The sequence below is a fragment of the Mastigoproctus giganteus genome, chromosome 14 (assembly GCF_048544385.1).
Source record: "Mastigoproctus giganteus isolate SK-2022 chromosome 14, ASM4854438v1, whole genome shotgun sequence".
Classification (NCBI taxonomy): Eukaryota; Metazoa; Arthropoda; class Arachnida; order Uropygi; family Thelyphonidae; genus Mastigoproctus; species Mastigoproctus giganteus.
Genome location: NC_143588.1, coordinates 36473409 through 36496605, shown reverse-complemented (window position 1 = coordinate 36496605; position 23197 = coordinate 36473409). Strand labels below are relative to the sequence as shown.

At 36.2% G+C, this 23197-nt stretch overlaps 2 protein-coding genes across 2 annotated transcripts in view; one reads left to right on the top strand and one right to left on the bottom strand.

Annotated features, from left to right (window-relative positions):
* Nucleotides 1-23197, bottom strand: part of LOC150075065 (nuclear distribution protein nudE homolog 1-A-like) — a 193061-nt gene that overhangs the window by 24624 nt on the left and 145240 nt on the right. The gene's annotated exons all lie outside the window — the stretch shown is intronic.
* On the top strand, nt 11152-12535 carry LOC150075066 (anoctamin-2-like). Its single transcript, XM_090388990.1, is given in 3 exon segments — nt 11152-12238; nt 12280-12345; nt 12348-12535. Coding segments are annotated over 3 exon segments (1341 nt in total).

The window sequence follows — 23197 nt, the reverse complement described above, 5'->3', positions numbered from 1 at the left end:
GTGGTCATAAGCCACAATCCCAAAGAATTAGAGGAAAATCTTAATCAGTTATGCAAATTGGCAAGGATTTTGGACTAAAGATGAATATAGCTAAAACAAAAGTAATGATGAAAGAGTATGCCACAGAAAGGGATATAATGATTGAAGGAGCAGTAATTGAAAAGGTGGAGTCATATACTTATCTGGGACAAGTCATTAGCTGTAATAATGATAAATGGCTGGAAGTAGTAGTAGTAGTAGTAGAATGGGATATCGCTCTATATACTGAGGAGCAATATCCCAATTTGTCTGAAACGTAAAATAATGAACCAATGTATACCACCGTGACTTTTGGAAGTGAAACTTGGGCACTCACCAAAAGAATGGAAGAGAAGCTGAGAACTACACAGCAAAGAATGGAATGAATTATATTGGGAATCAGACTGTTAGATAAGAGAAACACACTGATTAGCCAGCAAACTCAAGTAAACAACATTCTTATCAAAACTAAAGAACTAAAACAGTCTTGGGCAGGACACATAGCTCAAAGACATGATGACAGATGGACTAAGAAAATAACAGAATGGTACCTAAGAGGAGCTAGAAGAAAACCTGGAAGACAACAATGGAGATGGACAGATGAAAACATGAGTTTGTGGGTAGTAAATGGATGGGTATTGGACAAAACAGAAGGAACTGGAAAGTTGCTGGAGAGGCTTTCATCCTTCAGTGGATTGAAAATGGCTGATGATGATGTACAAGGAAGCCTGAAGCATATTCTGCACCAGCCAAAAAAAATTTGTGTACCCCAAGAGAGAGAGAGAGAGAAGTAGGAGGGAATTACCAAAAAAGAGGAGAATGATGATATCCAACTCAGGATCCTGGGTGTGCCAAGCCCATACTCACCAGATATGAGTCCTTGGGGTTTCTCTTGATGAAACCGCTCCCCCTTGTTCATCACTTGCATCTCCCAGATTTTTGATGAAAAATTCTATGATAATGAAGAAAATGAATTTACAACAACATTCAATAGCTCATGTTTTTGTAGCACCCAAGTAAATTAGACATTTCATAGTTTTCTTCTTTCATATTACCCAAAAATCCATGTACTACTGTCTTAAATGATCGCCAAGCTGCCAATTCAACCTCTTTTAACTGGGTTTCAAACACATCGTCTTTCAGGAGTTTCCTAATTTGGGGCCCTACAAAAATTCCTTCCTTAAGCTTGGAATATGTTAAATTAGGAAACACACTTCTCTAGTATGCAAATCCGTTACCTTCTTTATCTAGTCCCTTCATGAAATTTTTCATCAATCCAAGTTTCATGCGCAGGGGTAGAAGAAGATTTTTTTTGATTTAGTAGTTGTTGGCGCATCGGCTTCTGTGGCCATATTGCACCTCCCAAGGTTTTTGCAGTACTTTGATCCAAGCCCGAGGCGGGAATCGAACCCGCGACCTTTGGGTTGCCGGGCAGGTTCTTTACCCACTCCGCTAGCCCGGTCGGCGGTAGAAGAAGAAGAACCTTGTTTGATTGCACTAAAGGAATATATTTTACATTACATTGCCCTGGATGAACTCGCCCCACTTGTCCCAATGTTGCACAACAATGTTCTTCTGTCGCATGGCTGTCCCACAAACACAAAAAACAATATTTTGTGACACCCCCCTCCTGCAAACCAACAAGAAATCCAATAACCTTAAGATTTAACCATAATCCTGGTATTTTATAGCATGTAGAACCTTAGACATGCTTTCATGACTTTCTTTCAAGTCCAACTGAATAAACGAAACACAAGAACTGATGGAAATTCATTACCATTATGAAGCAAAATGGCTTTTAAATTTAATTTTGAAGCATCGATGAATAAATGCCATTCATCTGACTTCGGCACAATGCCTAGTTCTTTCAGAAATTCAATAATGTCATTGCAAAAACACATCCTGTCCTCCATAGCAAAATATTTTGAAAACTTTTCATGTCTTTATTGAAACACTGAAATCTTTGTTCCTGCTGCGAGTTATTATTATTATTATTATTTTGGTTTTTAGGAGCATTAGCAACTAAGGCCATATTGCTCCAGGGATATGCGGTGGTCATTTCCTGACCTTTCCGCATCCTCCGTATTTGGTGGTCACAGGCTCAAACCCGGGTCTGATCGAAAAGCATGTGCTACGCACTACTGCTGCTCCTGCCCACCTGGCTATGGAGGCGCCCCTGCTGCGAGTATATTCCACTGCTGTAACCTAGAACCTAACAGTTCAACTTGTTCTTTCAGCAAATTTAAGTCTCGAAGCAAATCATTCAACTCATCTTGTTTCAGTAAATGTACCTCACTACCTGAACTTACTGGCTGATAATCGACATCTTGTGAAGTGGTAGGAGGGCTGAACCCTCCTAATCTCGAGGGGCAGTTCATGTTTGGAGCGCAAATTTACAACTCTGAGAACATGTCATGATCAGTTAATACTTGGAAAACCTTGGCACAGCCACAAAAATTCTCACCAAAAATGCTAAGTGTGCTCTCTTCAAATTGTAAATTGTTGCATTAGAATTCGAATGTAAGAACCATAGGCAGAAGTCTGATTATGTTTATCACAAGAAAATAAGGCCAGAATCGATTGCAAAAATTAAGAGAATTAGCTTATATCTGTTAAAATAAATCAGTATGTCACACATTACCGGCTATATTATACAAAACTGACATATTTTGGTAAAAATAACTCCCTCTATATTCAATAACTGTGATGTGATGTAAAACTATTATGGTGATTTTTCGAAATCTGCACATAAAAATTGGTTAAGAGCAGCAAGTTCTTGGAGGTAAAATTCGTGTTGGCTAGGGTTATTGGACTGGATTGGAAGAGACCTTGTTTTGTGGGGAACAATTAATATAAAGAACTCTGAGACCAGAGTAACCATGCACTGGTCAAAGAATTTTCACATCTAAGAAATGGATAAGATCTTGAAGAATTTTGCCATTTTATGGACCTAACTATTATATTAAATCAAATTCAAATAACTCAAATAAGTAGCTTTAGAGTCCTAGTAATGCTTGTTATTTTATTTTTTAATTTACCTAGAGATTTTGATGGTTACTATATATATATATATATATATATATATATATGTTATTGTTATAGAGTGAGTGGTATGGGAATTCAAATTTTTTAATTAGTATTTGTAATGGCCATATGGTGCAAAAGAGCCTAAGACTTATGCTGCACCAGCCAAAAGAAAAAGTAAAATAATAATAAAATTAAAGAAAATAATTAATAAATAAAAGAAAAGGAAATAGAGAGCCTATGCATATCCCTCCTCCCGTAGGCAACTATCCACCTGACCTTTGAATTTCCCCAAGCTGTCAGAATCAACCACCCATGTAGGTAACTTATTCCAGTAATTTCTAATTCGCTGGCTAAAATAAAGCTTCCTGCAATCCAGTATAAACATCCCCCCCACCCCCATGTAACTTTAATTTATGGCCCCTAGTTCTAGAATTATTTATAACTGTGAAAATTTCATCCTCATTAACTTTTATTTTGCCTTTTCTCAGAGCCTTAAAGACCTCAATTAAGTCTCCTCTATGGTGCAGGCACCTCTGTAGCCAGGTGGGAAGGAGCAGCAGTGCATAGCACACGCTTCTTGATTAGACCGGGTTCGAGCCCGTCACCACCAAATACGGAGGATGTGGAAAGGTCAGGGAATAACCACCGCATAACCTGGAGCAATATGGCCTTAGTTGCTAATGCTCCTTAAAAAAAAAAAAAAAACCTCAACCAATCTCTAAGGTGCCTGGTTTCCAAGCTGTGCAACCCACATATTTGAAGTCTTCCCTCTTTTGGATGCCCTTTTGCAAATCTCACCAGGCAAGTTACCCGTCTTTGGACACTTTCAAGAAGCTCGATTTCCTTTTTTAGGTGTGGTCTCCACACTTGAACACTATACCAAGTGTGGTCTAATATTAACCTTATATAATAATGGGATTATGGCATCTATCTCTACTAGAAAAATGTTTGATAAATCATCGATAGGACACCATGGGCCTTCCTTGCAACCTGTCTATAATGTTCAGAGAACTTCACGTCTGACCATATCATAACTCCCAAATGCCGTTCTTCTACTACTGATTTTAGTTCAACTCCACCAAGTGTATAAGTTATTTTGGGGTTGCTGTTCCCCAGGTGTAAGACCTTGCATTTTGCTGAAATTAAAACACTGCTGCCACTTTTCTGACCATCCATGAAGTCTATTTAGGTCACTCAGAAGCTCTGCTTGGTGGTGATCATTAACCATTCTACCCATCTTTATATCATCTGCAATTTTAGACATCATGTCCTCTATCCCTTTGTCAATGCTATTTAAGAAAATCAGTGATTGTTGGGGAAACCCACTTCTTATATTAACCCAATCTGAAGAATCACCATTTATCACAATCCTCTTCCTCCTGTCCTGAAGTGATCATGCTATCCATCTAAGGATTTCCGTGATCCCAACCTGTTCCAGCTTATAAAGTAAATTAATTATTATTGTGGGAGAGTCAAATGCTTTGCTGAAATCTAAATAAACAATGATGAAATTATTCCATAAATCCAGCTCATGAGTGACCCTGTCAAAATAGCTAACTATATTTTTAAAACATGATTTTCCCTTTAGAAAACCATGCTGTGTATCCTTCAGAATTCCATTTCTATCTAAATGATCCTGAATTCTGCCCTTGATCATTGCCTCCATGATTTTCCCTACTGAAGTTAGACTGACCGCTCGGTGATTTCCCACTACACTTTTAGAACCGTCTTTATGTACTGGTGATACACTGGCACTTTTACAATTCAACGGAATCACCCTCAAGTCCAGTGATGCTCTCATAATTAGCCTCAGTGGTTCAGTTCACTCACTTGCCACTTACCTTAAGATTACAGGGTATATGCCATCAACCTCAGAAGCCTCACTGGCCTTTAGGCTCGAAAGTTTTTTCATTAAATAATCATGTGAAATTTCAATATCATTAATTACATATTTTTCAACTTCACTCCCATAATTTCTCATTGACATAAAGGGTTTTTCTTCTGCAAATATCAATGTAAATTAACTGTTAAGTTCATCTGCAACGTTGGCTGGAGTATCTAATATTATCCCACATCCATTAGATAAAGAGTTTAATCTGGTTTGTCCTTCTCTTCTTTGCATTTATATATGTGAAGAATTTCTTACCACTACCACACTTTGATCTCTTTGCTAGTGATATCTCATAATTTGCTTTTGTTAGTCTAACATTTTCTGTGGCACTATTAAAATCAATTTGTAGCTGTTATAGGCTTCAGTACTTTTTATTGCTCTGTAAATTTTCCATGTCTTTTTTCTGCTCGAGTAATCTGACAACTTCATTATTCATCCAATTTGGAATCCTCCTCCTCATGGAGTGTTTTTTAAATGATATATATACATTCAATGCTTCTAATTATAGTAAATAGGTATCTCTAAAGTCGAATCACTTAATTTGGCATTAGTTGGATAATTTTGTTATATATTATAATTGACTTATAACTTTCAAACATAATGGTATTGCCTAACACATATAATGCAAACCTGGTAGCGTGGTGGTATTATTAATGCATAATTGGTGTATTGAAAAGAACAATTGAATTTTAATTATATAATTAATAATGTAAACTTCATAGCATAATTGGTGCATGTTATTACTGCATTAGATATATTTATTTAGTGTAGTATTTTTAATTACCATTATGTAATAATGGTAATTAAACGAATTTAAATGAAAATCATGCCTCAGACCAGAGCAGCAAAGCAAAGGACTCAAGGTAGTGGGAGTGCTCTGGAGAGAACTGAGGGGACAGTTGTCCTTTGAATCACAGTCTTATGAAATGTACGGCTTGCTTGATGATCGGACATGATATTGCCAATCAGGATCTCATTGTGTGTGTGTGTGTGCACTCAATGTAAATACTGTGAGGATATTAAGTGCAAACACAGCATTTGTTATGAGCCTTTATAAGAGCTTGAAGAACAGGGTAGATGCCCTCTGGCATTGAGTTGGAAAGCTCTCAGCTTCCCAACTCAATACCAGAGCTCACTCTTGCGAATCAGGCAATGTAGCAGCAATCTTCAGGGCAGAATGCGCTAGTCCCACATTGGAAGAGACCTTGTTTTGTGGGGAACAATTAATATAAAGAACTCCCAGAATGCGCTAATCCGTGACAACTATCAGGGAAACAACAAACATATTGTGAAAAAAAGAATAAGGTGGAATAGGACCAGGGTATGTCTGCCAGGAGCAAAGGCTGATGACGGTAGAGCAGATATCATCTTTTAAGGGCCCAAAAGGTGATACTGTTGTACCCGTTGGCACTAATGATATTAAGAGTAGATCTGCAGACATATTTAACAAAAATACAAGCAATGAAAAACAGTTGCAATTTAGAGTTAAATTTTAAAGTGTCTGAAATTCTGCTCAGACACAATAAGATGGATTATAACATGTCAAATCAGTTTGGCCACAGAGAGATTGTGCAAGAATCGTGGGGTAGAATTTTTCTCTGCATGGTCTGTGCTTGCTAACAGGAGAGACTGCTTCAATAGTGATGGGATAATATTAAATAGAACAGGTGCAAGAATATTTGCTGTTGCTATTGACGCAGTGTTAGGCTGGTTGGAAAACAGCTAGTTTGGGTGGGGGAAATATACAGACAAATAAATTAACAATAATCACAGGCAGAGATGAAAGTGATTCTTGCACTGCTTTGATTGGAACGAGCAGCAGCATCGAAAGCAAGTGCTGTGCATTTCAAGGACTGCTGGGAGTTATCAAGAAAGAAGTAAATACATGGGCTGAGTTATGGTAACTAAGAGTAATAAAAGGTGCATTGTATATTTGCACGAACACCAATGCTAGGAGAATAGTAAATAAATTTAATGAATTTTAATTGGTGGTCAAGACATCAAATGCATATACTGTTGGTATTTCAGAGATGTGCTGTCAAAATGGGGAGTACAATGTACACCGAAATAACAGTTTTTTGTCAAGAGGCACTGGAAGTTCCCCCCACAACTCCCCATATATAGAACGGAGAGACAGGGTAAGAAGGGGGCAGTTATACCCCTTTCTTACCCTGTCTCTCCTTTAGGCAGTTATGCTCCTAGTTAAGAAGCACATAAAATCTAAGGCAGTGCATCTAATTGCCATGGGTGGCCAGTGCAATGATGTGACATAAGCACTGGGAAAGCAAAAATGAGGGTAGGAGTGCATTAGGGGGCCTAAAGACTGTTGAGTGCAATGAACAGCTGTTCAGCGAAATAGAATGGGTCAGTAAATCAGACATAAAATCCACCATTATGTCTTATAATGGTGGATTTTAATTTTCCAGATTTTGACTGGAACTTTTGGGTTGGTCACTCAGACTAGCAAGACTTTTGTGGATTTATTGGATGACTTTTCTATAGCAGCATGTTACAGAAAACAAGAGGGAGTAATACTCTTGATCTGACTTACAGCAGTGATCATTCATGCATTAAGAATCTGCTTTTGTAAAAGAATAAGAGTTTACCTCAATATGATACGTAGAACACTTCCATATGATACTCTCCAGAAATTAAAATTAATTAAAAAATCGAAATCTTACATTACAGTAAGAAATAATTAACAATAATTAAAAACCAAATGAACACAATTAAAAATTAAGTAAAAAATTAATTTAACGAAAAAAATTACAAAACGATTTTCCTTCCTGAAGCTGACAATTCTTTTCGACCATATGTTGTGATCACACAGGAATGAAAATTAACTGAATGGTGAGCATGTAACTTAAATAGGGATTATTTGTCTTCAAACATGAGCATAAAGGACCACAAGTCAGAGATTAGATATGGCCAACGAACATTAACAGAATTCTCATGTAATTTAATTTCAACGGTTTCTGCAATTAATATATTTAATTGCAGAAACTTAATTGCAGAAAGTCTCATAATTATAAGTCTCATATAATTACGTTGGACACTTAAGTATTTTGGCCTCGTTAAATAAAAAAGTATGTTTTTCATTAAAGGCATGAAATGCTAATTCTGATGCTGCTGAATGAGAAGCATGAACTGAGGCCACATGTTGATTAAAACGAAAATTCAGAGGGAACTGAGTAGAATCCTGATAAGACAAGTTGCAATCACCGGAAGGAATGTTGTATGATAGGCCATTTATTTGTTGCGAACAAGGAAAGGACTGAGCGATTGTTCAGTATAGTGTGGGTAATAGCTGTTATAATACAGAAGCATACTGGTGTTTGTAGGTTTACGATAGATGTTCAATTGGATTTTATTTGCGTCCCTAGTAAGTGAAATTTAAAAAATTTAATGACTTAGTATTCATATTCTCCCTCTCCAATGTAAATTTCAGTCTAGAATGAATATTATTAAATAAATTTATATTAAAATTGATATGCTTACAAAAGTGATAAATCTACCGTTTTGCAGTGTGTTAGTGTAAACAGACTTTTTCGAGTGTGTTAACGGAAGAAAGTGACTTTATTGTGGACAAGTTCTTTCTAACCCTACGAATAACAAGAGAAATGTGAAAATATGAAAGAAGGTGATGACGTTAGCGAATAAAATTGAGTTATTAGACAAAATTTCTAATGGTGAAAGTGTCTTCTCAGTGACAAAACATTATAAAATCAATAAGTCAACGGTACGATCAATCGAAAAATCGGAAGAAAAAAATCTGCCATAGTGTCAGTGAAAACGGGCTAATTGCTTCAAAAATTTGCGCTGTAACTCGTGATGTAAAATTAGAAAAAAATGGATGAAGCTTTAAATCTGTGGATATAAGACCGAACTCAAAATAAAATTCCGTTAAGTTCACTCATCATTCGTAAAAAGGCAAAACTCCTTTATCAACACTTTAGCGGAACTGGTGATAGCACTGGTGGGATAAGTTTTTTTGCTAGCAAAGGCGCTGGTTTGAAATTTCTAATAAATATTACATTTAATATTAAATTGCTTCTTATTTTCATTTCGATGCCATATGCTTGCATTTCACTATGTACTGTCTATGTACATGGTCATATTATGAAGGTATATATAATACATACATAGACAAAATTTTAGACTAGTTTTTCTTATATATTTCATACTTTGGAACGGAACCCATTTATTACTATGGGAGCCATAACTCAGTATTCGCAACATTTCTCAGGAACATAACCCCCGCAAATAGCGGGGGGTTTACTGTACTTTGTCTCAAAAGGTGATATAGTTGGCTTCAACTAAGAGTTTAATTATGTGAAAATTTTCCTTAATAAATTTTCCTTGATAAAGGAGTTTTGCCTTTTTACGAATGATGAGTGAACTTAACGGAATTTTATTTTGAGTTCGGTCTTCTATCCACAGATAGGAAGCTTCATATAATTAATCGGTATCGAGTTATTATTTAACATATCCCAAAGAATATCTAATGTGTATCAACGTTAGGTTATATGGACACTAAGTCATTAAATTTTCTAAATTTGACGCTTACTTGGGATGTGAATAAAATCCAATTTAACATCTATCATAAACCTACAAACACCGGTATGCTTCTGCATCATAACAACTATCACCCATTCACCTACAAAGGATCAATTATCTTTAATCAATTTTTCAATGCTTATAAATATTCAACAACGGAATCTGCTTTGGACTCAGAAATACAAATATTAACCAGCAAATTCTTAAACAGGGGTTACCCACTTGCTACAATAGCCAGAATTAAGGTACAAGCTAAGGATAGAATACAAAAAAATACACCAACCAACAATAGTAATATGAAAAAATACTTTATTTCTGTTCCGTATGTTGAACAGTGACACAAACAACTCAACAGATTCTTTAAAGATACCAAATTTAAAATTGTAACCAGGCCAATACAGAAATTACACACTATACTGAACAATCGCTCAGTCCTTTCCTTGTTCACAACACAAATAAATGGCCTAGTATACATTTCTTGCAGTGATTGTGACTCATCTTATCCGAGTTCTACGCGGTTTCCTCTGAATGTTCGTGTTAATCAACGTGCAGCCTCAGCTGTGCTTCTCATTAAACAGCATCAGAATTAGCCTTTCATGCCATTAATGAAAAACATTTTTATTTAACGAGGCCAAAATACTTAGTGTCCAACGTAATTATACAAGACTATTAATTGCAGAAACCGTCGAAATTAAATTATGAGAATTCTGTTAATGTTCATTGGCCATATTTAATCTCCGACTCGTGGTCCTTTACAGACATGCTCGAAGACAAATAATCCCTATTGAAGTTCCATGCTCACCCCTATTCGGTAATTTTCATTCCTGCGATCACGACATAGGGTGGAAAAGCATTGTCAGCTTCAGGAAGGAAAATCAATTTTTTTCATTAGATTAATTTTTTACTTAATTTTTAATTGCATGAAATTGATTTTTAATTTTATTCATTTGATTTTTAATTATTGTCAATTATTTCTTACTGTAATGTAAGATTTTTGATTTTTTAATTGTTTTTCGTTTTAATTTCTGGAGAGTATCATATGGAAGTGTTCTATGTATCATATTGAGGTAAACTTCTCTTATTCTTTTATAAATATTGATATCAACATAGAACATATTGAACATTATAGCTCTGGTTCATACTATTAAGAATCTGCAATAAAAGAACCACTAGGTGGCAGTGATCACAGTGTATTGATTGGGGGATGTACTGAAAGGTGTAACTACCATCAAGAAGGGTAAAGGGAGGTGATTTTGCTTACATAAAGGTGACTAAAGTGGTCTCAGACAATTTTTAAATTCTGTACAGTGGGACCAACTGATGATGTTACCATCAGCAAATTCTAAATGGGAAGTATTCAAGGAATTATGCATTCCATGTGTGTGTGTGCGTGCGTGTTTCTGAGAACTAATGACCAAAGTTAGGTCATAACAGTAGAAGGTCACATGAAAGTAAAATGGTTGGGGATTGACAGATGACTGATTATGCAGCCTCTGTAATCAACTCCCAATGGAGTTGGCTATGATGTTATTGATGAGTTGTCCATTTACCTGTGCTTATCCCTTGCCACATTAACTATTGATAGAACTTAACTTTATTACAAGAATGTATGAACCATATGTGCCGTTCTGGAGGAAAAAAAACTGCCATGTACATTAATGTCTGTATCTGTTGTATTATTATTGATTAGTATTGCAGTAGCAGCAGTTGTTGGAGTTATCTTGTACAGAATTTCAGTCTCTGCAGCTTTTCTTCTTAAAAAAGACAAAAGAGTTTCTACATTTGCCATTATAATTACGTCTACAACTGCTGCAATTTTGAACCTTATTTGTATGCTAATATTTAACCAAATCTACACCAGGATTGCAACCATCTTAACTGAGCAAGAAATGTACAGAACATAAACTGAATTTGATGACAGCCTCACTCTTAAGATGTTTCTTCTTCAGTTTGTAAACTTTTATTCTTTTACATTTTATATTGCATTTTTCAAAGGCAAATTAGTTGGACATCCAGGAAAATATAAGTTGCTTTTTGGACATCGACAAGAGGAGTGTGGTGCATATGGATGTCTTATGGAATTAGCTATCCAGCTAGGAATCATCATGGTTGGCAAGCAGACTTTAAACAGCCTGATTGAAATGGCAATTCCATGGGGAACTAGATTCTATAAATGGTGGACTGTAAAGCATCGATTTGGTGATACAGATGGAGTTCAAACACAATGGGAGGAAGATCTTTTTTTGTCTCAGTGGGGAGCAACAGATCTTTTCTTTGAATACCTTGAAATGATTTTGCAGTTTGGATTTGTGACAATATTTGTTGCTGCCTTTCTTCTGGCTCTACTGTTTGATTTAATAAACAATGGCATAGAAATTAGACTTGATGCTCAAAAACTTGTAAATAATTACCGTAGAACAGTTGGAGTAAGAATAAAAAGTATTGGTATTTGGTATCGTATATTGGATTCTATTGGGAAATTATCTGTACTAACAAATGCCGTTATAACTGCCTTCACCTCTGATACCATTCCTCGTTTGGTTTACCACCTAACAACTTCTCCAGATCGTTCGCTGAAAGGATTTGTTAATAGCAGTCTTTCCTACTTTAATACAAGTGATTTTCCTCCCTATATTGAAACTAAGCCACTTATTGTAGATCGGAATGTGTCTATGCATGTTGATTTATGTCGGGCCATCACTAGAGTGAATGGAAACACAAAATCAACACAAATGAGACTGCATGGTGTGCATGTGAATCATGAACACCTAACTCCAAATATCCAGATTACAGAGAACCACCTTGGGCTCCTAATAAATATGACCATTCAGAGCAATACTGGCATTTGCTGCTATTCGCTTTGCATTTGTTTTGATTTTTGAGAACATTGTGGCTATGATAGCTACTCTTATTAGGTGGGTTATCCCAGATGTTCCTAAGAAGCTTATGGAACAAATTCAGCATGAGTTCATCACAAATGAAATGATAATTATTCAAGAACTACAAAGAGCAAAAGGACTACAGTGTATTCCAGAAGAATAATCAGTATTAAAACAAGATGGTGTTCTGCCAAGACAGTCCAGTTACATCAGAAGCAAACAAAATGCACCTAGTGTAAAAGAAGATTTGGTATAATTTTCTTTTATGTTATCTGTGTGAAAGAACTGTCATATGTTTGATACCAAAGTTATTTAAACTGTATGCAGTATACATTTATCAAAAAAAGTAAATGTAGTCAGTTTTTTATGCATTTTAGAGTGTTCAGTATATAAGTTATAATGTATATATTTTAATGCATAACATGAGAAAATATTTTCATGTCATATAACCATGGTATGTAGTATTTAACTATATGAATAATTGTGATGTGAAAATTGAGTATCTTTATTCTCTGCTCTAGAATGTTTTTAGACAGTTTAAAAGGCAATATTTTATGACATTATTCATCTCACTTTTATCTCTGCAGAAAAGGGACAGGGAAAACAAATTCAAATAATTTCAGACTGGTTTAGTTATTCAAAATAATAAAAGTAGGAAAATCACTGAAATATTGACTGTATCTGATTTCTCCAAAACTAGTACAAGAATATCATGGTTGTGATGTACACCCAGCCCTACTCATTGTATATGAACATACACAAAGTTACTGTATTGTGGGCGTTTTACAATTTCATACTGGCAAAACCTTGAATGCCTGCACAAAACTGGCACATATATTCTTGAGTGCTACAGCTCCTGATACATGCTTTTTGTTATTAAAATTAGTGCACAATGTTTTTACAAGTCAGGTTCATAGGTTGCCAAAGCAATCAGGCTGCAGTTTTGAGTACATTAAAAATTCTTATCTAATCACAGAAGTTCTTGTGTGCTACAATGGTAAATGTGATTCACACTGCTTACACTGTGTCATGGTTACACATGTTCTTTGAAAGAAATAAATTGAGCTCCATTAAAAGGTACATGTTGTAGATAGGTAACAGCAATAGTGAGAAAAAAATACATTTTTCATCACTGAGACATTAAATATATTTAAATATTAAATATTAAACATATTAACATTTAAGATATTAAATATCTTAAATATTAATCTACTACTATGATGCTATTTAGAAATAACATTAACAACTACAGTGAAACTTCCCTTTAACAGACAGCCATGGGGAACGAAAATGTGTCCGTTAGAGGGAAGTGTCCACTAACAAGAAGTCTGAGGGAGAAAAAAAAAAAAGAAAGAAAAATCGTTAAACGTTTAATGTAAAATTAAATTAAAATATATACAGATTTTGCACAATATTTTTGTAAATAATATACATACAATTGTGCTATGCATATTATGACTTTATCTTATTAAAAATACATACAGTAATCACTTATTTTCTTCTGCACCTTCTTCCGGCTGATAATTTTGTTTTCAACATTTGTTTGGAGTGAAGAAACCATCGAAAGTCATTCCGAAAAACATTTTTAAACGATTGATTTGTATGAGCGCTTCTTCTATTTTCATCGGTGGTTCGTCGTTAATATGTTCTTCGACATAATGACTTCCTTCCATTTCTTCATCCTCATGAGGAACTTCTTGAAAAATATCGATGATAATGTCGTTGATATCTATAGCACCATCTTCTGTGGTGAGGTTCGAGTCTATATTTTTGTAGCCAGGGTTACTTGTAGCTGAAGTATCATACATTCTCAATAGATGAAGTTCTTGTTCTTCTTGGTGCTCCACATTGCTGTTCACAACTTCAATTTTGCGTTTCAGAAGCCAGACTTTACAAAACAGTTCACGACAGTTTGTTTTCTAATTGCGTTTACTGAAGAGGAAATCCATTGAATCGCATCTAGGATGCTGATTTTCTTTGCAAGGTCACTCGCACATGTTACATCGTTCATGTTTGCAATGAGATGTCTTAAAACACGTTTTCTGTAGTGAAGTTTAAAATTTTTTATTATCCCTTGATCCAAAGGCTGACACTCTGCAGGTGTGTTTGGTGGCAGAAAAACGATTTGAATGTTGGACAATTCAATGTGCATGTGAGATGCAGCATTATCCATGAAAAGAATAATTTTTCTGTTTTGATGAATCATGTTTTGGTTAAAGTGACTTATCCATTCGCTCATGATATCTCGTGTCATCCACGCTTTTTTATTAGACTTCCAATCAACATTCAAAAGATTCAACTTTATGCCCTTGAAACAATGAGGATTTTGTGGTTTTCTTATAACAAGAGGTTGTTCAAAGTCTCCAAGCATATTTGTACACAATAGTACAGTCAAGCGTTTCTTAGAAATTTTTCCGCCCTGGCACTTTTCGTTTTTTAGACTCATTGTTTTTTCAGGAAGAACTTTAAAAAACAACCCTGTTTCGTCACAGTTGTAAATATAATTAGCTTCAAAATCACGACATAAATCTTCCAATTTGACGGTCCACTCTGTTACAACCCCAGTATCAACAGATTCGCCTTCACCACTTACGGTTTTCCAAGAAATTTTATGCCGAGTTTTGAACTTGTCTAGCCATCCCACAGAAGCTTTGAACTCATTTACTCCCATAGATTTCGCAACCTCCAAAGCCTTTTCCCTAATAATAGGCCCAATAATTGGAATTTTTTTAGCACGTTCGCGACAAAACCACTCATACGTAACATTGTCAATTTGAAGTCCAACAGTTTTCGGAAATGATTTTTGAACCTGATCATTTCCGTGTTACCAAAATTGTTTGAGCGGTTCATTTTTTTTTCTTTGGGATATCGCTTACCTGCGTCTTCCTGATTTTGAATTTTGCAACGAGAGTACGAACACTATTTTTTTTCCGATCATACACATTAATGAGTTCGACTTTATCTTTTAAAGTTAAATGTTTACGAGAAGACATTGTGCACTTCACACGACACTGAACAAAACTGAAAACTGAAACTGAAAAGACGAAAGTGCAACCCCTCCCTCCCCACTGGGAGTTTTTACTTCCATCTGAGTTCCAGACATACTGAGATTAGTCAAACATCCAACAACCACACTTCTGCCCATTTTACAGAATTAATGCATCATCAGAAAGCACCATGGCAGAGGTGAACAAACATTCAGAAAACACTCTACAACACAGATCCACATGGTCCATTAACCATAACTTCTAGCCAATCAATTTTCTGCTTAACTTGGTGATTGTCTCTTGTCCAGTGGAACCCTTTATCTCATGGCTATTCCCAACCTCGTATTGTTTGGCATTACAAGAATGCAAAATAGGATGACCAGCAAGATTTCTTTTCTTCTTTACCCTGGACAGATTACTGTTTTAAAACTTCTGATGTCAACGTTTGCTTAGATCGTGTCAGTGAAATTATTCTTGTAGGAATGGAATCCTTTATTCCAGAATCCATTTTAAAATCCTTTATCTAAACTTTGGTTTTCCAATAAATGTGCTAAGGCTGTTCAAGAGAAGAATGTTGCATTTCGTAATTCGCTTGTTTCCAATTTTACAGCTGCATTTTCTGTCTACACCAAAGCTCGCAACAATTGTAAAGCAGTTATTAATCAGTCCAAACTAGATTTTTACCCCACTAAGAGTAGAAAACTTGCTTCTTGCCCTAATGGTAGCTGAGCATTCTGGTCTCTTCCCAAAGCTATTGGCCACAACTTTTGACCATCTCTGCTCCCACCTCTGTCAAAACCAGATGGTTCTGTTGTAACTTCAGCCAAGGATAAAGCTGACCAGCTAGCATTCCATTTTTCTTCCAACTCTTTTTTTTTTTTTTTTTTTTGTTAGTTGTTGGCGCATCTGCTTCTGTGGCCATAATGCACCTCCCAAAGTTTTTGCATTTTACTCTGATCCAAGCCCAATGCGGGATTCGAACCTGCGATCTTTGGGTTGCCAGGGAGGCACTTTACCCACCCGGCTAGCCCGGTTGGCAACTCATGTATTAATGATCTTGGTAAAACACCTCCCACCATTCCCAACATGCTCCATTCAATGCCTCCTGTGGTCTTCCGTCAAAAGGCTTTTGACGAATCTTGATGCAAAGAAAGCTCCAGGTCCTGATGGTATTTCACCTGTGCTCCTGAACTTACTCCTGTTCTTTGCTGCCTTTTTTCACTTTCTTATTCCAAAGCTGTTTTTCCTTCTGCTTGGAAATTTGCTCATATCCAGCCAGTCCTCTCTCTGTCTTCTAAAAAGGGTGACAAGTCACTCCCATCCAATTATCTCCCATTGCAATTACTTCTATGTTTCTAAAATAATGGAGAAATTAATTAACCGCCAACTCTTAAACTGCCTGTCTGATCAACGTTCCGTCTGATCAACGATCACAGGTTGGATTCCATCAGTGTCGATCCACTGGTAATATTCTGGCTTATGTTACTCATTTATGGACAAATTCAATGGAAAAGTTTGGTGAAACACAAGCAGTCGCTCTTGACATCTCAAAGGCTTTCGATCGTGTTTGGCATAAAGGCCTTCTAAACAAGCTTCCATCTTATGGTTTTTGTATTTGGCTATCCAGTTTTCTCTCTGAAGGTGATGGTAGATGGCTCTCTGTCTTCTAACTTCTCCACTAATGCTGGTGTCCTCCAAAGTTCAGTTCTTCCCCCCACTCTTTTCCTCTTGTATATTAATGACCTTCTTCCATTGACTGGAAATCCTATCCATAGTTTTGCCGATGAGAGCACATTGCATTCCACTTTCCACTTTGAGAAACCTTGCCCTGCTCAATCAGCTTCAACTTCTTGAATATCCACTACCAATTCCTTAAATGCCAATCTCCAGGTAATTCTCCAGTGGGGCAAAAACAACTTAGTTGATTTCAATCCTCCTAAAACTCAGTCTTGTCTTATATCATGCAAAAAAGGATTCTTCTGCTCCTATGCTTATCTTTGATGACACTCCGATTTCTAGGCAAAATGATATATATCTCTTTTGGGGATTACCCTGACTTCTAATCTCTCTCTCTTGGCACAAGCACATTATAAATATTGCTTCCTCTACATCTAAAAAACTTGGTTTTCTCTTTTGTTCTCGGTGTTACTTTTCTTCCAAACAGCTGTTCACTCTGTACAAATCGCAAATCCGCCCTACCATGGAATATTGTTCCCACATCTGGGGCGGTCCCCTCCCCATTAAAAAAAAACCTCTTTCAGGCTTCTAGATTCCATTCAGAAGAGGGCAGTTAGGTTAATTAATGACTCCTCTCTAACAGAGTCTCATAGAGGTACTGTTTCTGCTGCATGCCTTTTCTACAGATACTTCCACGGGCACTGTTCTTCTGAGTTGCCTTCTATAATTCCTGCTCTCTTTCAAAACAGTCCGAACACGTGCCGCCACTAGCCAACACCCATTTACTGTCCAACTTCCAACTCACAGAACCAACTTTTCATCTTTCTTGTTTATTCATTCAATTGCCGTTTTCTGGAACAACCTTCCTTGATACGTATTTCCTGAAACTTACAGTCTACAGAAGTTCAAGTCTAACGTCAACAAATATCTTCTTTCATCTTCTCAACCTCCAACCCAAGCACGATACTAAGTACTATAGGTTCTATTACCTCTCGTGTTTGGGGTTTTCATATTAAAAAAAAAAAAAGTAACCAAGGAGGCAATTCAGAACACACAACCCCTTGTACCTTGTCATGCATGGGGTTGTAGAGGACAACTAAACTGGGTACCAGTCCTATCAGCAAAAAAGCTATGGTTACAGTCGGTTCAGGAATACCAACCATGAACAGTGAAGGATTAAATTTAGCTTGGAAAACAAACTAAATTTAAGCTAAAAAACAATTTCTGGATTCTGCAATTTTTTGTTGATGGGAGAACTAAATATGACAAAATTGCCATGAGTTCATGGAACCATGCCAATGCAGGCTGATGTGGCAATGCAATGGTGTGTAACTCAGTGAGGAAACACACATTCCACAAAAGAGAAAATAATTAGACATGACAAAATATACCAGATGACTAATGATAATACTACTAATGACTAATGTACTTCATCTGAAGACTGACAATTTATGGATTGATGCTATGTTTTAATACCATAAAACATAGCATCAAATACTGGAGAAATAACTCAACTGTTTCAGAATAACTGTTTATAGAGAGAGTAAGATTACAATTCCACTTTACAAAGAGTGTTTTTGTGTGCACTCTGGGCTTCTTGATACCCAGAGTGCACTTCTGGAGACAATATTTTGATGACAAATGTTGTTCCACTGGTAATTGTTTCCAACCAGTCACATCCCTGTATGGCTGCAGTGCAACTATCTACAAATAATTTCTTCCAACAAAATAATGTGCTGGGTGAAAAGGAAAAAACTGTACAGAACTGGTTCCAGAAACATGAGTGAATTTGAATTGGGCCTATTGGAGTGGCCTTCACAATATATTAATCCAATTGGGCACTGGGGTGAGGTCGGGAGGAAAGCTCTTCAGAGCAGCAGAGATCTACAACCATACAATGATTGCAGAAAGCATTTGAGTCAGCATGGACCAGTATTCCTGTGGCATGCTTCTTACATCACATTGATCCATGACATGCCATAACAAATCCAAAACTGTTCTGCCAGCTGAAAAAAAAAAGCCTACTTCTTATTAGGTGGAGTTCCTAATAAAGTAACTCCTAGTGTGGAAACAAATTCCAAAGAAAGGAAAATAATTATGCATGACATAAAAATCTGGAAAATGGTCTCTGAGTTATCTGCTTGGAAATTTGCCCAAATCCAACCAGTTTCTAAAAAAGGGTGACAAATCCCTCCCATCCAATTATCATCTTATTGCACGTACTTCTACTCTTTCCAAAGTAATGCAATAATCTATTAACAGCCAACTCCTAAGCTATCTCAAATCTGAACAATGACTGTCAGTATGAATTCCATCAGGGTTAATCCACTGGTGATATATCAGCTTATGTTACCCATCAATTTAGATTTCAAAAAGAGTGAGCAGATAATGGAAATTGAATACAGGATTATTTTTAAGAAAGCCCTATATATTTCAGCAATTTTAAACCATAATATCATGTCATAAATTTAGTTTTATATAATGTATTAATTGGATTAATTTGATGTGAGCATCGGGTCGAAGAACTTCCTATAAAAAGGTATGAGTTGATCTCTATATTTTACAAAAAAGTTACACATCAATGTAAAAATTCAATTGAAAAGTTTGGTGAAACTTGAGCAGTTGCTCTTGACTTTTCTAAGGCTTTTGATTGTGTTTGGCATAAAGGTTTTCTAAACAGGTTCCCAACTAATGGATTGACAACTGTTTTTTTGCAATCCAGTTCTCTCTCTCTCTCTCTCTCTCTGTTTTCCTGGCTGCTGCGGTGATAGCTCTCTCTCTGTTCAAACGTTTCCACTAATGCTGGTGTTCTACACAGTTTAGTTCTTTTTCCCCACCCTTTTCTACTTGTATATTAATTACCTTCTTCCACTGAGTGGAAATCCTACCCATATTTTTGCCGATGACAGCACATTGCATTCTACCTTTCAGTTTGAGAAACCTTGCCTTGCACAAAGAGCTTCAACTTCTCTAATATTCACCACTAGGTTCCTAAATGCTGATCTCCGGGTAATTCTCCAATGGGGCAAGCATAACTTAGTTAATTTCAGCCCTTCTAAACCTCAATCCTGTCATATCTTGCAAGCGGAGTCTACTGTTCATAGATACAACTCAGATCTGTAGACAAGATCACATATCTCTAAGAATTATGCTGAGATCTAATCTCTCTCTCTCTCTCTCTCTCTCTCTCTCTCTCTCTCTCTCTCTCTCTCTCTCTCTCTCTCTCTCTCTCTCTCTCTCTCGACATAAGCATATCACAAAGATTTCTTCCTCTGCCTCTAAAAACTGGGTGTTCTTTCACTCTGGGTATTACTTTTCTGCTAAACAACTACTCACTCTGTACAAATCTCAAATCTGCCCTACCATAAAATATTGTTCCCACATCTGGGGTGATGTCCCAAAACCTCGCTCAGGTTTCTAGACTCTGTCCAGAAAAGGACAGTCAGATTAATTAATGGTTGATTTCTTACAAAGTCTCTCCACTCTTTCTCATAAATGTTGTGTTCTTGCTGCATATGCTGTTTCTATAGACACTTCCATAGGAAGTATAAAGTATTGATGAGTGGCGGCACCTGGAACGTCAGTTCAACTCCATCGTGTTTTGCTGTGGTAATAGAGGATATGCCTGTAAGTAGAAAAATAGAACTAAACATGAACTAAACCATTTCAGGTTAAATTAGGGATTCAAATTGAAGGAAACTTTGTTTTGAGTTAGATTTTCTATAAAAATGTGGGAACCATTTAGAGATAGATAACCTGAAATAGTTAACCACTCAACTATTTGCAGGAAAAGGAATTACACAGAAAATTACAATCTTAAACAGTTTTAGAAACTGTTTGCATCAAAAGAAATTATACAAAAAATTAACAAAATTATACAAATACAAAATATGCAAGATTATACAGATAAAAAAAAATATATACAAAAATGTACAGAATTATACAAACATGCAAATAATTATACAAAGAAATTATTACAGGTTCAGAAAAATGGGAGATCAACCATTAAAGTTAATAAATGTCCAGTCCAACAATAAATGTCCAATCTGTTCAAGGACATGAATAGATTCATTCAATTGTTCACACAATAAATTTTTTACAAGATGATGACATAAATTATGTTATTGTCCATGGGATTTCATAACATTCAAGTTGTGATTAGCATCAAATAAGCAATGACAAATTTCATGTTAAAAAATATGGAGCACCCCACCGATGGTATTGTTACCTTGTCATGGTGGTGGGGCTTGCGTGTCTCAATGATCTACAGAGCTAGCTGGTAGCTTGCTACTGGTAGGGCCTCCCAAGCCAGAAAGGTTTGTAGCTAGAGACCAGACAAAAAAAGATACCCTGGTCCTCCAGGTTGGGGGTTGATGCAATGGGCCAGCTCCCCATTCATCATAAAACATTCTTTCAATGCTAAAAGACTTAACGGAGAAAAAAATCGGAAAGACAAATAGGAATCGAACTGGCAAATAGAAAAGGATTATGAATTTTAGCTGCTGGAATGTACAAGGATTACAAAAAACAAGATGACGTTTTATTGGAAAAATATAAATTGGATTGACAGTCTTAACTGAAACAAAGAAGAAAAGCGAGAAGTGAAGAAATGACTGAAGAATATATTTTCCTTTGGTCTGGTGTTGACTGACATGTAAGAGTTAAGGCAGGGGTGGCTGTACTTATCTACAAGAATCTCAGAAAGTTTATTGAAAAATGGAGTTTTGTTGACGAACAAATCATGACCCTTGAAATTAAAATATATAGAAGAGAAATTACTATTATTGGGGTATATGCTCCTAATAATGAGCCTCCTACAGATATTAAAGAAGATTTCTAGGAAAACCCGAGAGAAGTAATAAAAGTAATTCCATGTTGCACAGAGATTGTCATAATGGGGGATTTGAACTCCAGAGTGGGACAAGCTGTGGACAATGAAGTGGGGAAGACATGGAGAAAACGTAAATAATGATAACGGAGAGAGACTGGTAGAACTTTGTTCCCAATATAAGCTGAGGATTAGTAACACCTTCTTCCAACACAGACATTAATAAGTTCACATGGTTCCAAGAAACAAAAGGACTAAAATCAATAATTGATTATGTGATCACTAAACAGCAGAGCACAATTTTTTGTCTGTGATATTAGGGCCCAGAGAGGAGCATATTGTGGCTCTGATCACTTTTTGGTGAAGGCTACGTTTCCCATGGATGTGCCAAAAAAGTAAAGAGAAAAGGAAGAAAGACTTTGGGAGGAGTGAACAACTTGACACCGAAAGATTCAATGTGAACTCACTGAAAGATGAGAGCACTAGGGGCTTGTATCAATGAAGATTAGACCAAGAATTAGATGAAACCTATGGGGAGAGTGCATAAGATATATATGAATACCTAAAGGAAACAGTGAAGAAAATTGCTGGAGAGGCAATAGGAAAATCTCAAAAGATCAAACAAAATGATTGGCTGAACATAGAAATTAAGGAATTAATAAAGGAGAAAAAGGAACCATACCAAAGATGGATAAGCTCAAAAAAGAAAAATATATAAAGAAAAAAATAAGGAAGTGAAAGTGGAAGTCATCAATGCAAAGAATGAGTCCTGGGATAGTATGTGCCAAGGTGAACAGCGAACCAGGATGTACAAGATCTGCAGAGGCGTGGACAGTATTGAAGAGTTTAAGGAAACCTCATAAGCAAAATGCAAGACTGGAAATGATAGATCTGGAGGAATGGGTCAATTATTATGAACAGCTATTGAATGAAGAGAGGAATTTAGAGTAATTGAAACAGAGACAGTTGTCATGGAAAAAGGATTGAACATCCAAATTAAGGAAGTGGAAATAAAAATGGCAAAAAATGGAAAAGCACCAGGGGTGGAATTAACATTGAGCTGCTTAAATATGGAGATTGAAAAGTTATAAATCTACTAACTCGATTGTTCAACAAATTATGTGATGGCGAAGAAATACCAGATGAGATGATAATCGAATACATTACATCAATTTTTAAGAAAGGCGAGAGAAGAAGGTGCTCCAACTATAGAGGAATCTGTGTTATCAGCTCTATTGCTAAACTATTTGGAAAAGTGATAAAATTAAAACTGGAACAAAAGATTGTCATTTCTGAGGAACAGTGTGGCTTTTCGATTGGATGCTCATGTATA